The sequence below is a fragment of the Chinchilla lanigera genome, unplaced genomic scaffold (assembly GCF_000276665.1).
Source record: "Chinchilla lanigera isolate Chin_1 unplaced genomic scaffold, ChiLan1.0 scaffold00026, whole genome shotgun sequence".
NCBI lineage: Eukaryota > Metazoa > Chordata > Mammalia > Rodentia > Chinchillidae > Chinchilla > Chinchilla lanigera.
In genome coordinates, this window is record NW_004955427.1 from 12,909,904 (window position 1) to 12,925,656 (window position 15,753).

At 34.9% G+C, this 15,753-nt stretch overlaps 1 protein-coding gene across 8 annotated transcripts in view; it reads left to right on the forward strand.

The window, feature by feature from the left end:
* The window catches only part of Slc35a5 (solute carrier family 35, member A5), a 33,770-nt gene that overhangs the window by 3,254 nt on the left and 14,763 nt on the right, over positions 1-15,753 (forward strand). For all 8 annotated transcript variants that reach the window (XR_261265.2, XR_261261.2, XR_261262.2 and 5 more), the window contains exons 3-5: positions 1,120-1,218; positions 2,525-2,658; positions 5,415-5,482. Coding sequence is in view for 3 of the 8 variants with exons in the window: in XM_005386389.2 (XP_005386446.2) it covers positions 1,120-1,218; positions 2,525-2,658; positions 5,415-5,482 (301 nt within the window). In the remaining 5 variants the exon portion in view is untranslated. The remainder of the gene's footprint in view (positions 1-1,119; positions 1,219-2,524; positions 2,659-5,414; positions 5,483-15,753) is intronic.

Consider the following 15,753-nt stretch of genomic DNA (forward strand, 5'->3'; position numbering starts at 1 on the left):
AACTCCTCAGTGGGTTTAGAGTATTTTTCTCAGCCCTGGAAGTGGTGAAGCCCTGTGCCAGTTGCTAGTTGCCTGTGCTTCTGATGACTTTCTTCTTTTACTGCAATGCAATTTATCACAGAGAATCAAACAATGTTATGCTTTCTATGTGTACCATGACATGAAATAGATTAGCAAATTGTGAATTAAGGAAATATTGTAGATAAAGTGTACCTTGATTTTAGCAAGGCATACATGTCAGAAGAGTCATAACCTATTAATTCAGCAGATAATATTCATAACTGCTTGCTGATTCAGATGCTGAATGTTGATTAATGGTCTATTCAGAAGCAGTCTAATACCTTGCCAGAGAGCTTTCTTTGACCTTGGTCCTAGCCTCCTCAGCTAATTATTGGTAACCATGTATGAAAACATGAGGTGTGTTTACCAAACTCAAGGATAATAAAAAGTTAAATGGAATGTGAGTAGCTAATACATTGGATGAAATGGTACAGAAATTCAAAAGAGAAAAGCCAACTGGAAGAATTGTAATGTAACCTTTTCTTTTTTTTTTTTTTTGAGACAGTGCCGATAGTCCAGGCTGGCCTTGAAATTGTAATCTTCCTACCCAGCCTCCTGAATGCTGGGATAAATCCAGCATTATGGAGTGGGAGTGGGGTGGAGTGGGGAATAATAAACTCAGGGCCTTTACACTGAGCTACCTCACTAGGCCTTTTCTCAATTTTTTATTTTAAGGCAGAGTCTCACTAAGTTGGTTAAATTGCCCAGCTAGGCTCAGACTTGCATGTTCCTGCCTCATCATACCAGAGTGCTGGGTTTACAGGCGTGCAGCACCACACCCTGCGAAATCCAGCTTTTACAGTTCAAACAATTTCACATTAACTGTACTATAATCATACAGAATAAAGTTTATAGTTAAAACAGCATTTTACTGGGCATGATGGTGCATGCCTGTAATCCCAACACTCGAGAGACTGAGGCAGGAGGAACATTGCAGGTTTGAGGCCAGCCTGGGCTACAAAGTGAGCTCAAGGCCAGCCTGAACTGCATAGTGGGACCCTGTCTCAAAAAGCCAAAAGTAAATAAATAAATTAAAACAGCATTTCTGTTACATTTCAGAGAACAAGTATGATTATCTTCCAACTACCGTGAATATATGCTCAGAATTAGTGAAGCTCATTTTCTGTGTGCTTGTGTCATGCTATGTTATAAAAAAAGGTGAGTCTTGAAATGGTGTTGTATACCTACTAAAAATCACAGAATCCAAAACAGAACTGCATGGAACATTTTATTTCAGTTAGTCTAGTTCATTAATTTTACATATGAGGTACCTAAGACACAAACGTATGTTTTAAAGATGAACAGACAGGCTCAGAGAAAGTGATACACAGAGCTGCATTGGAAGGGGTGAAACTAGGGAACCATCCCATGTTTCCCAGTGTCCTGCTCATAGCCCTGCCTCATCACTTGTTTCTATAATGGTTTCACACACTAAGTTAATTTTAATTCAAAGTGAAGATTTCCTAAATAACTTTGCTGTTTGATTTGATATGTATTATATTGCAAAATGACTCCCATTTCCTATGTGGAAGGCAGTGTAGTATACTAGAGTCAAAGAGATTGTGTTCTGAGAAGATTACATAGGGAAATAAGCTATCTACCTTATATATGCTGTATAGCTTCCTGAGATACACAGTATTAGCTTTTTTTGTGGAACGTACAGGCCGTTATGCTTATTACTTTTCCACCTGAGTTCCTCAGTTATGAGCCCTTAGCTCACTATGTCTTTAATCTATCTTTTCACATGAGGTAAACAGAATTTAAAGCATTAGCGTGCTTACCTAAGAACGTGTTTTCATACTCAACAGAGTATCACAGTCTGTGCAGAGATTCTATTAGTGGAATACGTTTCAGTCTGTGTAGAGTTTCTAGTTAGTAGAATATATTTCATAATTTCATGAAACTCTTGCATTACTTGCAAGGCTTAAACTGCCTTTGTTTGCTAAGCTTTCATTTTACTTTATAGTCTGTATTTCTAAACCTTTAAAAATCTGAAGGTGAGATAATAACTCATGCTAGGATTATTAAAAGTCAGTTGTCCCTAGGTCCACATATACACATTTCCATTTGCTGAGCTCTTGGGAGAGAAGGTCAGCAAATTTCCTGTTTATTCTAACATGTTGATCTCCCTCTTGCTTCAGTGCCTTCAGAGTAGTAGGAAAAACTGCATGTGTATCCTGAGTCACCTTAAATGATACTGCTGCTGCTTTAACAGGTGTTAAGATGATTAGTATTCATAAAGATGTTGCTGATTGTGACTGGTAGGACAAAGAGATGGGTTAGAGACAGACTAATAAAATTCTGTATTATCTTCAATTCTTTTAGCCTAGTAGTCACTTGCAAAGTCAAATTTATAAAGCACCTTTTGAAGAATTGTATCAGTAATCAAATGTAATGTACTTTCTCTAAAAATATAAGCATTCTCATCAAGATTATTTATTTCTTCCTAAATTTCTTCATTTAGAAGATCATCAAAGTAGAAATTTGAGATGTGCTTCCTGGAAGGAGTTCTCTAATTTCATGAAGTGGTCCATTCCCGCTTTTCTTTATTTCCTGGATAACTTGATTGTCTTCTATGTCCTATCCTACCTTCAGCCTGTAAGTAAATATGACAGAAATGACTTTGAACAGACAAGAAAGAAAAATGAGTCCCAGAACTAATCTTTCTTTTTTATCGTTTTTCTGGACTTTATTTCTTACTGCTCTCACTAGCCTTGCTGAAATTTTCCCAGAATTACCTGAATTCTGAATTACTGATCCCCTTGCCAGATCCACTCACTGTTAAAATTTACTATAGTAAATTCTGCTATGTGGGAGTTGCTCTCTGGCTGAGGAATCTGAAGCTAGCTTTTGTTGAATAACCTTAATCAGGTTCCTTATTTTCTAAGTCACCCCAGGACCAACCTCTCCTTTCAGTCTCAGCATCTAAGACCTCCAAGCAAACTTGCATGCTTAACTCAAAGAATTATACACTCGGTGGACCTCTCTTGTATCTGTTTTTGTAGTTTATGCTTTTTATTTGTATTTCTTCTTTCAATGGTACCATTTAAGCAGCAATTTCTGTGAAAGCAGGATTCCATCCTCCTGATTATAAAAGCCATCTAATAACTGATAATCCTACCTCTCTTGAAATTTTTTGTGTCAATTTGGGAAGCATTACTAATCAGAATTGGAGTTAGTTCTTAAACTGTTACTCAGTTTGAGTCACAGGTATATTTCCCTCTTCTGTTTTATAAAATGAAGATTTTTATTGCCTTTATTACCAAAATGCATTCTCAGTTCCTTTTGAAAGGTAAAATTAGGCATTTTGATTATAAATAGGATTTTTATTTTGACCAGTTCTTTATATGAAACCCCTTAAGTATAACCAAATCAGTTTTAGAACAGTTTAGGAGGGCTACTATAGGAAACAGGAGTTCGATATTTTTTCACAGTTTAGAACCTGTGTAACTAGGCAGGCCCCAACTGCTGTAAGTTTCAGATACCCTATCTGAATAATAATAACAATAACAACAATAATAATAATAATAATACAGATGAGAGTCAGGGACGTGGGCTACTTGATAACCTGAAGCTCCTTCCAGCCATATGATCCATACTGGCAGTAAATACCCAGTCCATCTAGACTGTGTCCTCCCCTAAATTCTTGTTTCCACTTTTCCTGTATCCAACAAACATAATTATTCACATTTAATAAATAATATTTGTACTTTTTTATTTTATTACTATGTTTGAAGTACATGCATTTCACAGTCATCCTGGGGAGTTGGTACATGTACATGATATAGCTTGTTTCTTTTTCTAATCCCCTTCCCTCTCCCTTCCTCCCTCCTCCTCTAGTTCTCCTTTTCCTCTTCCCATTCTTGTTGATATTATTAATCTTAGTTCATGTTTATGGCACATAATGTCCACTCTTGAGGTTGTCAGGACCTTGTACGTGCCATATTTTTTGTTGTATTTTTTTGTATCCAGCAGATTACCTTTACCTTTATACCCCTCTTCTGCAACGGCAGTATCAAAACAGAATTGCGACTTCCTTTTCTTTTGTATTTATTGCTTTGTTCTTCCTTCCTGATTCTGTACAACCACAGATACTATAAATCGTGACATACTCTATATATTTCTGAGTCTATTTAAGGAACTAGAGGTACATGGGGATTTGGGGACAAAGATCTCAGATGTTTGATTTATTTATTATTTATGGAAAGAGTTTGCAGAATTCATCAAGCTCGCCAGGCTATGTATATTTGCACTGCCCTTAATGTTATTCTGGGTCACTACTTTCCTACTCTCAGCAGCCACTTTCCTCAATCTTTTTTTTACTTATCTCTTAGCTGGGGGTTTACAAGGATTTGTCTTGCAGAGAAGTATACTGAGAAAATAATTCAGAGTCACCCAACACAAATGATGAGTGGTTAAGAAGGTGGAAATGCTAATGCCTTTAATTTGATCATTATACAATATATACCTCGACCAAATTATTACACTTTATACCCTATAATAACATATAGTCATGTGTCAATTAAAATTTTACAATTTCTAAAAATTTCAGCAGAAAAGCAGCAATGTTATTATTGGAAATACTGTTTTTATAGTGTTTTCTTTAGCTGGATATTAGCCATATTTGCTGTTATAAGACTTAATATAATAGCTAGCAGGTAGGAAGAATTCATGCTAAGAATTATTAATATTGTCAGGTTCAATTATGGAGAGCAGTGATAGAATTTTATACTTTCTCAGAAAAATGCACATGTTCAGATTATTATGTGAACTCCGACTGAATTCACAGAATCACTGTCAAATATGGCTCACATGTTTGTAAGTGTTTAGAATAATTTGGATCAACCCAAAAAACTGTCAAATATGATTTTAGCTTTGAGTTATATCAAGGGGGAAAATTGATTCAACTTTTAGGACAGTAAGGATTCTTAAAAATCTGCCTAAATTTTCTTCTAATATAAATAAGCCTAACAATACCACCCTTCTGTTTACCTGTAAAAGTAGTTTAAATGTTTATGAAATAGTTTGAGAGCTTGAAAAGTGTGGTCACTATTATTTCTAGACCTAAACCTTTAAAATGCATAAGTATTTCCAGAACTACACATGCCATGTGTTTATACAGGCACTGCCTGAATTTAAGCACATATTTTCAAACCCTGCATAATTATTTGATCATATCTGTATAAATTTAAACAGCAATAAACATGGAATTTGATCCTCTAGTGAAACAGCTGCCCTAATAACCCCTCTGGTTGTGACTAAAAGGCTTTATTGTCAGATGAACTAGCAAGCTAGGAGATTTCTGAGGTCAGTACTCTGTTTGAATTGTAACTCTGTCTTCTCTTTCTTTCTAGGCCATGGCTGTTATCTTCTCAAATTTTAGCATTATAACAACAGCTCTTCTATTCAGGATAGTGCTGAAGTAAGTAACTTGATGTGAAAGCATGGATCATGCTTAAAAATGGCACAACCTGTTTTTACAGAGCACTAAACCCTCAGAATCCCAAGGCCAAGATTTTGATCCTAATTGACTTTGTGTATTGCATACATTATTTACCCCACCTAGAAAGCAGCTCCAAAACTAGCCTGTTTAAATCCTCTGGGATCAGATTTATGAATTGTCTTGAGCAAACCAAAAATAAGATAAGGTATTGGCTGTTATGCTTGTTATTTTAATTTTAGTGTCAGACTTTCAACACAGAATTCACGAGCTGTTTATCCACAATATCTATACACTAATAGGAACCAAGATTTTCTTAAGATATTTAATTCCTATTTTGGAGTTTGGAAATGATAAGGTGTGGCAAATTCTTTATTAAATTACTTGAGATAAATATGTTTTAAAGTCTAACTGGCAAGCAGTTTGCATGAGGATTCTAATCAAAGCTAGTAAGGTCATATTCTTTCTGCCTTTGTATCATATTCCTTCTAAAAGTTGCAGCACAGCCTATTTTCTGAAAAACTATTCAGTAGTCCTCTTGGAGCTAGTAAAGATTGGATGATAGGATTTCTAAAATTTAAAAATATATTAACCTTATATTAACTGTTGGCTATGTGTGCTATGCTGTGGCAGATAATTGGTCTATAATTTGCTGCTGATTTGAGGCTTTGAGGGTGCCTGAGATTAAGAGCAATGGACTAATTAATCTAGCTGAATAGATTTCAAGGTAGTCCTGTGTTCAGGTGATGGCATGGGTACTATTGTGGGCTTTCGATCACCTCTATCTTTAAATGTTAAAAGTACATTGGAATTTGCTTTTTGTATCTCATTCTTCATTTTAGTTGTGAATTGTTAAAATAGTTCTGTAACTAACAAATTAAAAAAGTGCTATTCCAAACATATTTTGAAGTTTTTGAAATCAATGTGAAACTAAGGATAAAAATTGACTACTAAGGGTATATATGTGTAAGAAACAATATTTTTATGTTGATTCCTAGTACAGAGTTAGAGATGCACGTCCAAGAAGAAAAAAAGTTGGTTTTAACAAAGCACAATTTTTAATAAGGGAATAAGACTCTTAAAATATAGTCAATTTTTTGTGAACTGATAGTTCATAAATGTACATAGTACAGTACTCAAGATATTATATAATGTACAAATATTATTGTAAAATTACATTAAATTAAAACTGATTAACTCAGTTTTTAAAAACTGATAAACTCATGTATCTATTACCCGGCTTAAAATTGGTTAATAGTTTCAGCTGTCCGTTATAGTAAATCTAGTTAAATTTTAAACATTTAATGAATTATTTAAAAACTTCAAATAATTCACATTCAAATATATTTATACTCTAAATTTTAAATGTTTAGTTTTAATTTTACTAATTATAATAATTTCATTTTGCTAATATTAGTAATAACATTGACGTGAACTAAGTTAAAAGTTTTTTTCAGCTAATTTACCTCTTATTTTCAGAGCAATATTGATTCTTTAATGTGCTTGTTTTATTGCTAACATATCTCTATTATGAATTCTTGGAAATAATTATACTGAAGAACAATAAAAATGCTCCATTTTTATTATTTGTGTAATTGTATACTTTGTTTCTAGAGTGTCTATGTTTATCTGATTCAGAAATCAGCCCTGAAGTGTCTCTGAATTATAGAACTACCATAATGTACTAGTAAATCTAATACTGTGTTTTATGAGAATGCCTTTTTTATTTATCAGTGCATGTTGTAGTATAATAATGTTTACATTCCTTGTGAGGTATTGGGACATGTAGATACTGTATCTTAATTCCTTTTTTCATCCCTTTTCCCTTCCTCTTCATCTCTTTCCCACCATCTTTTGATCCATTTTCCTTTTGAGAAAGATGTCTCCCTGCTTCCTATTGTCTTTTATTCTTCTCTTTAGAGGTATTTATACTTTTGAGTTTCTCATATAGGAGAAACCATGTGATATTTAAGCTTGTGTTAACATTGTTTTATTTATGTGATATTTAAGCTTTTGTTAACATTATTTTACTCAACATTATGGTTTCACAGTACATTCATTTTCCTACAAAAGCCTCCAGTTTTGATTCCCAGATGTCAGAGTAGTACTCCACTCTGTATAAATACCACATTTTCTTTATCCATTCACCTGTTAATGGACAGACAGCTTCCAAAATTTAGCTATTATGAATTGTGCTGCTATATACATAGCTATGCATGCATCACTGAACTATGATATCTTTAATACTAGAAGGGGAAGAACTGGGTCAAATGGAATTTCTAGTTTCAGTTGTTTGATGAATCACCACGTAGATTTCCATAGTGGTTGTAGTAGTTTACATTCCTACCAAAAATGTAGGAGAGTTCCTTTTTCTCATCTTCTCTAGCATTTGTTATTTGATTTCTGATGATGGCCATTCTTTTCAAGATAAGGTAGAATCTCAGTGTTGTTTCAATTTGTATTTCTTTAATGACCAGTGATGTTGAGTCTTTCTTCATGTATTTATTGGCCATTTGCACTTCTTCCATGAAGTGTTTATTCATTTTACTTGCCTATTTTTTGACTGAGTCTTTTATTGGGGGGGATTCTAATGCTTTTATTTCTTTATATATTCTAGATATGAGCATTCTATCTGAGGAAGGGCTAGCAAATTTTTCTTCCATTTCTGTGGGTTTTCTTTTCACTCCATTGGTGGTTCTTTTGCTGTGCAGAATCTTTTTGATTTGATATGATTCCATTTGTTGATTCTTGGGACCGTTTTCTGTGCAGCTGGTGTTCTGTTTGGAAAGTCCTTGCCTAAAGCCTGTGATTTCAAGAGTTTCACCTACTCTGTCTTCCAGCAGATTAAGTGTTTCTGTTTTAACATTTAGTTTTGTTCATGATGAGAGATATGTGTCTAGATTCAGTCTTCTGCATGTGGATAGTCTGTTTTCCCAACACCATTTATTAAAGAGGCTTTTTTCCCCCAGTGTTTGTTTTTGGTCCCTTTGTCAGAGATCACATGTGCTTGGTGTTGTTCCTGCATCCTGTATTTTTTCTATTGATCTCATGTCTGTTTTGTTCTAGTACCATGCTGTTTTTATCATAGTAGCTTTGTAATATGTATAACTTTAGGTCTAGGATTGTGATGCCTCCCACTTTGCTCTCTTTAACCCAGGATTGCTTTTGCTGCTCTGGGTCTCATCTGGTTCCATATGAATTTGAGGGCCATTTTCTTCACTATTGTGAAGAATGCTGTTGGATCTTTATTGGAATTGTATATCAATTTTGGAAGTACGATTATTTTTACAATGGTTCTGCCTATCCAGGAACAGGGGATTTTTTTTTTTAAATTTTTGGAGCCCTCTTTGATTGCCTTTTGCAGAATACTATAGTTTTCATTATAGACATCTTTCACTTGGTTAGGTTCATTCCTAAATATTTAATTATTCTTGGTGCTATTGTGAATGATATTTTTTTCTAATTTTTCACTGGATTTATTATTACTGTACAGAAATACTACTGATGTTTTATCCTGCTACATTCCTGAAGTTGGTTATTAATTGTGAGAGTCTTTGTGGATTTGGGCAGAGTCTTCTTTGTAGAGGATCATATCATCTACAAATAGTGATAATTTGACTTCTTCCTTTCTTGTACATACCTCCTTCGTGTGTTTTTCTTGCCTAGTTGCTTTTGATAATGTTTCAGGTACTCTGTTGGACAGAAGTGGTGATAGCAGACATCCTTGTCTTTTTCCTGATTTTAGAGGGAAAGCTTCAGTTTTTCCCTATGTAATATGATATGGGCCATTGGTTTGTCATATATGGGTTTTATCAGACTGAGATAAGGTCCTTCTATATCTATTTTCATCAGTGTTTTTTATCATGAAAGCGTGTTAGATTTTGTGAGGCTTTTTCTCTGTCTATGGAGATAATCATGTGATTTTTGTTTTTGCTTCTCTTTATGTGATATGTTACATTTATTGATTTGAGTGTGTCAAACCATCCTTGCATACATAGGCTAAAGCAAATTTGGTCAGTATGTATGATCTTTTTTATGTTTCATTGTGTTCTATTTGGCAGTATCTTGTTGAGGATTTTTGCATGTATATTTATTAATGAAATTGGTCTAAATTTTTCTTTTTTGGTTGGAGCTTTTTCTGATTTTGGAATCAGAATAATGGTAGCTCCCAGGTATGACTTCAGGAGTACTCTTTTTCAATTTCATTAAAAAGCTTGAGGGGTATTTGTGTTAGAATTTCCCTGTAGTTTTTGCAGAATTCAGCAGTGATCCCATCTGGGTTTGGGCTTGTCTCACTTGGTAGCTTACTTATTACTACTTCTATTTCATCACCTTTTTTGGATTAGTCAAAGTTTTTAAATCTTCTAGGTTCAATTTTGGTAATTCATGTATATCTGGGAATGTATCCATTTCTTCTGAATTCTCCAATTTATTGGCATACAGATTTGCAAAGTAGTTGTTAATGATGTTTTTTATTTTAGCTGTGCCTGTTGTAATTTTTACCTTTTTTCATTTCTTGTGTTGATTTGGACCTTTGCTTTTTTTTTTTTTTTGGTTAGGTTGGGTAAGGGTTTGTCTTCTGTTTATTCCTTAGAAGAACCAACTCTTCAATTCACTAATTCTTTGTATTTTTTTGGTCTCAATTTCATTGATTTCTGTTCTGATCTTTGTAATTGCCTTTCTCATACTAGCTTTGATTTGGCTTGTTCTCATATTTCTAGGACCTTGAGGTATATCATTAGGTGATTTATTTGGCTTTGCTTTGTTTTTGTGATGTGGGCATTCACAGCTATTTCCTCGTAGGACTGCTTTCATTGTATCCTATAAGTTCCGGTATGTTGTACTGGCATCATTTAGCTTTAGAAACTGTCTTACTTCTTCCTTGACTTCTACTGTAACCCATTGTTTACTTGAGTATATTGTTTAGTTTCTATGTATTTGCATAATTTCTGTGTTTTCCTTTGCCCTTGATTTCTAACTTCATGGTGCTTTGCTCTAATAATATACCTGGCTTAATTTCTGTTCTTTTATATTTAGTTAAGCTTGCTTTTGCTGTATGTGATCTATTTTCAAGAAAGTTCTACGTACTGCTGAATAGAATGTGTACTCTGTTGTTGGATGGATCTCTGGAGCTGTCTTTTATGTCCATTTGTTCACAGGTTTTGTTTAATTCTGACATTTCTTTGTAGTTTTTTCTTTTTGGTCTAGTTGAACAATTTGTGATTTTGGGGTATTGAGGGTTCCCCACTATAATTGTTTTTATGTTTACCTGATCTTTTATGTCCAGTAGTACTTGTCTTATGAAATTGTGTATGCCGTTCATTGTTCAGTGCCTATGTTGAAGGTTGTCATCTCTTTCTGTTGGTCTTTCTTTCCTTAAGCAATAGGTAGTGACCTCTTTGCCTGTTTTGATCAGTTTTGACTTGAATTCCACTTTGTCTGAAAATAGGATAGCTATATCTGTCCTCTTTTTGTGAGAGTTCCCTTTGCATGGAATATTGTTTTCTGTGCTTTGATTTTTAGTCTGTGAGTTTCTTTTGATGTTAAATGTGTTTCTTGTATGTAGCATTCTTTTGGATTTTGTTCCTTGATCCATTCTGCTAGTCAGTGTCTTTTGGTTGGTGAATTGGGATCATTCACATTGAGAGTTATTAGTGATAGGTATTGACTTATTCCTGTTCTTGCCTTATTTCCTGTTACTGATTCCCTATTTTTCCCTTCTACTTAACTGCTCAGCCTACCTTGTATATTCATTCTATTACACTTTTTCTCTTTGTTAGTTTCATTGTCTATTTCTAGTGGATCCTTGACAATTTTTTGGAGTGCTGGTTTGGTGATTATGAATTTCTTTAGCTGCTCTTTATCATAAAAGTATCTTGTTTCTCTGTCCACTTTGAAAGATAGTTTTGTATGATATGCCAGCCTGGGTTGAAAATTGTTTTCTTTTACAGCTTGAAACACTTTAGTCCAAGCTCTCCTGGCTTTTTAAACTTGTGTTAAGATGTCTGCTTTAATTCTAATAAGTTTTCTTTTATAAGTAATTTGTTGCTTTTTACTAATAGCTTTTAAGATATTGTTCTCTTATTGGTTTTCTAGGATTTGTACTATGATGTGTCATAGAGAGATTCTTTTCCAATTGTGGCTATTTGGTGTTCTATATTCCTCACTTATCTAAATGTTACATTCTTTTACCTTATTTGCAAAATTTTCCTGCTATTATTTCTATAAACAGATTTTTTATACCATTTGCATTATCTTCTGATTTTTCACTAATTTCAATTAATCTTATTCTTCTCTAGGAGCTGCTGTATCAATTTTTCATATTCTCTTGTGTTTAAGGTATCTTTCATTAATTGGTCACCAACAACAGCCCTGTCTTCTACTTCTAGTACTTTGTCCTCATGCTGATCACGGCTGATGCCCATACTTCCAAAAGAGCTTATAATCTCCTGAATTCCTACTTAGTATCAGTTTATGGACCCTGTTTCTTGTCTGTGCTGCTCATACATGTTTTGCATGGTTTGTTTAGTTCTAGTAGCTTTTTTTTTGTTTTTTTTTTCTGATACCAGGAATTGAACTTATGACCTTGTGCTTGCCAGGCAGGCACTGTGCTGCTGAGCTAAATCCCAGCCTCTCTACTAGCTTTTTACTCATGTTTTTTGTAGATGTGCTGATCATATTGTTTAATTGGCATATCTTTTTACTAATGTCTTCTGTGAGCTTGCCACATGCTTTGTTGATCTGTTTTATTATCTCTCGTTATCATTTCAGATAATTTGGGTGTGTGGTTTTCAATTTCTTTCCTTTTCATGCCCCATGGGTCAACTTTGGAGGGGTTGGAAGCCATTTTATTGGGTGTGTGATGCATCTGTGTGTGTGTTTGCTTGTGTGTGGATTGTTGGTTGATTGTAGTAGAAAGCTTTGTTTCTAGTGTAGAGACTGCTTTAGTTAATGTTTACTTTTCACTGATATACTTTAAGCATGGCTAACTACTGACCTTTGCCTCTCTCCCAGGATCTAACCACCTCCATTTACCTGATATGAGAGTTTGCTACATATTTGGCACGGTATTCAGTTTTCAAGGATGGGCCAGAGTGTTGTTAAAGACCCCAAGGCAATCCAGGTGTTGGTGTCTCAAGAAAACCAGTTGATAACAACAACTACATCACCTTGGCTAAAGTAGTAAAATCAGCCTTAATTATAGCATCAAATACAAATCCTAGGAACCAATAAAGTACCAATCTTACACATAGAAAGGACCTCCATATTGTAAAATAATCCAAATATTGAGCTCCTATTGGGCTCTAGGAAATATCTATTGAATGGAACAACTTTACCTCCACTAACAATTACACATTCAACAGCAATAGTGTAAAGTTACTATAGTAGTAATAATAGTAAAGGTGGAGGTATGGGGAACTAGAGAATAAAAAACTCAAAATTTGAAAAACTGGTAGAATATAAGGAGGTGAGAAAAGTAAGATGGGGGTCCTATTTAGGAATAAAAGGAAATAAATGGTGATAGAGAACATTTGCTGAAAAGAACAAATAAAAAGTAAAAGTAGAAAACAGAAGTACAAGATAAAAGAAAGATAAAGAGGAAGAGAGAAAAGTTGATGGAACAGGAGAGAAAAGAGAGGAGGAAAAGCCCCCAACCCACAAAAAATGTGGTAAAGAAAAGTTATCGGTAATACACATAGAAAAATCAAAAAAAGACTGAAGTCAAAAACTTTTAGTGTTACTGAATGAGTGGTTTTCTCCAAGATCTGCTGTCTTGGGATCCAACCAGTCACAACTCTCTATGCTTCTCTCTAGGGCCTATTGGTTTTTGAAGTGCCGTCCTTGCACTAGAGAGCCCTCTGTTCATTTCCCCCCAGACTGTGGTTACCTTCAGCGCCAAGATACGATGTTTTACTTGTTGGTTGGTGGGAAATGTGATCAGCCTTTCAGTCTTTGCTGGAGGTGGGCCACAGAGGGAGGCTTCCCAGTCATGATGTCTGGTTGCTCCCTTTTCTGCCTGGGTGTTCTCCTCCTGGATCAGGTTGGTTAGTTATTCCTTGCTTCCATTGCCCTGCGCCATGCTCCCCTGGTGGAGGGACACTTCTCGACTGGCTCTGCTTGCCTGCAGGTGGAGGGGAATGGCACTGCTCCTGGAAGGCATCACTTGTCCAGTGCAGATGTACTTGCTCGTGGGGTCGGGGTGGGGTCGAGGGCTCCTCTGGAGAGGATGTAAGGGTCCACTTGTTCTCTTGGGGGAGGGGCACTGCTCCTCTAGTGTGCTCTGCTTGCTCCTTTGGAGGTAGTACACCACTCTTTCTGAGAATGCCTTTTATGTGTCATCTTTCACTACATTTTTAACTCTTACTATAATCTGTAATGAAAATAAAACATAGTAAGATTCGCCAATTTAACCATGTTTAAGTGTACAGTTCAGTAGTGTTGAGCATATTCTCATTGTTCAGCAACAGATTTTGATTTTCATCTCAAAGATTTGAACTCTAAAACCACTACATGACTCTCCTTTACCCCTCTCCCACCTCACTCTTGATAACCGCTGTTCTACCTGCATTTCTAGGAAACTGACCAGAAGTACCTCAGATCAGTGAAATCAAGCACTATCTTTTTGTAACTGTCTTCTTTTACTTAGCATATTGTCCTCAAGCTTCACCTGTGTTGTAGCATGGGATAGGATTTCCTTTTTAAACCTAATAATCTAGCATATGTGTATAATCCTAGTCTTGCATTTAATGATCAAATTAACTTTTACTGTCATCTTTTTGTCATCATTTGTGTATATTATTTCTTTCTTCATTGTTAATACTACACTTTGTGAATCATCTGATGGTCTCTTTGCCCTTGGCGATGAAATTATGACCTAGGAATAGCAATTCAAGAGTTCTTTTATCTCATATTCTTAGTTTGCTTGCTCTTCATTCATTTATTTAAAAATTAGAATTGTTGTTTGGTATTAGATTCTAACAAAACATCAAATACCTTTTCCATCCAGCACCCCTGAAAAGTAAGTCTAGTGACTAACTTACTGATAATTTGAAGGAATCTAAAAGTGGAAAAAACTTACCATTTAACCATTCTATTGTCTTTCTGAGAAGGCCTATGTGAATATAGATTTCTTCTTTGAAGTATCCCACTGGTTCCAAATAAGAACTAGTGTCAAGCATTATGCCTTGCCAGGGATTTAACTCAGTGGCACAGCACCTGTATGGCAAGCATATGGTCATGAGTTTGATTCCCAGTACCCAAAAAAAAAAAAAGCATTATGCCTCAAAGCTTGCCTTACTGGTTTGCTCTGACATCTTAGCAAAGGTGCATAATTTTGATTCCTCCTTGACAAATAACAGTAAGATTTTGGTGCTCAATATAAGCCATAACAGCATTTACTTATAGCCACAGAATATGTGTATGTTTCTCTGCCTTTCTCAGAGATAAGTTATGGAAAAAGATTATTAGAAAAGCACATTGAAACATACCTTGGATGTTGAAAGTTGTGACATTGTTAAGTTACTGTACAAATCAGAAGAATAAAGAAAAGTACCATTCAATACATTTTCTCCAAAATCATTTACTTGATATAACTTGAATTTCTCATTAAAAATCTACCTCTAGACATTCTCTGCTCTTAGGAAATGTATTCTGTACAGTCTTTTGAGAAAATGATTGTGTGAATCTTTCCACTTAATTATTTTCAAGCTCTACCTTAGCTTACTATCACCAAATATGGTAGAACTGTAGTATAATTACTGTGACCTGACATGATTTGAACCTAATTGTTCAGATAGTAAATAAACCATAATAAGAATTATTGCATATAGTCATCCCTAGGTATAATGTTTTCATGTAACCTTCTACATCCTTTCATATACTTTAAATCATCTCTAAGTTACATTACATAATACAACGTGAATGTTACATAGTTTTTGTTTAGGGGATAAAGACACATATACGTGGTTCGATGTAAAAATTTCTTTTTCAAATGTATCCAATCCAGAATTGGTGGTGGATACACAACACAGAGCTCATGAAGATAGAGAGCCAATGGCAGATACTCCCTTTTTCCATGGGTGGTGTATTTAAAGACCTCCAATGGCTCCCTGAAACTATGGCTCAACCCCAGTTTGACAGTGTGACAGCAAAAGTAACACAAGTTTTATTTTCCTTAATTTCATGCATAGGCAGTTCATTCTTACCCGTAGAACTTACCAACCTCAATACCCTGGGGTTTGTTTTGTTTGTTT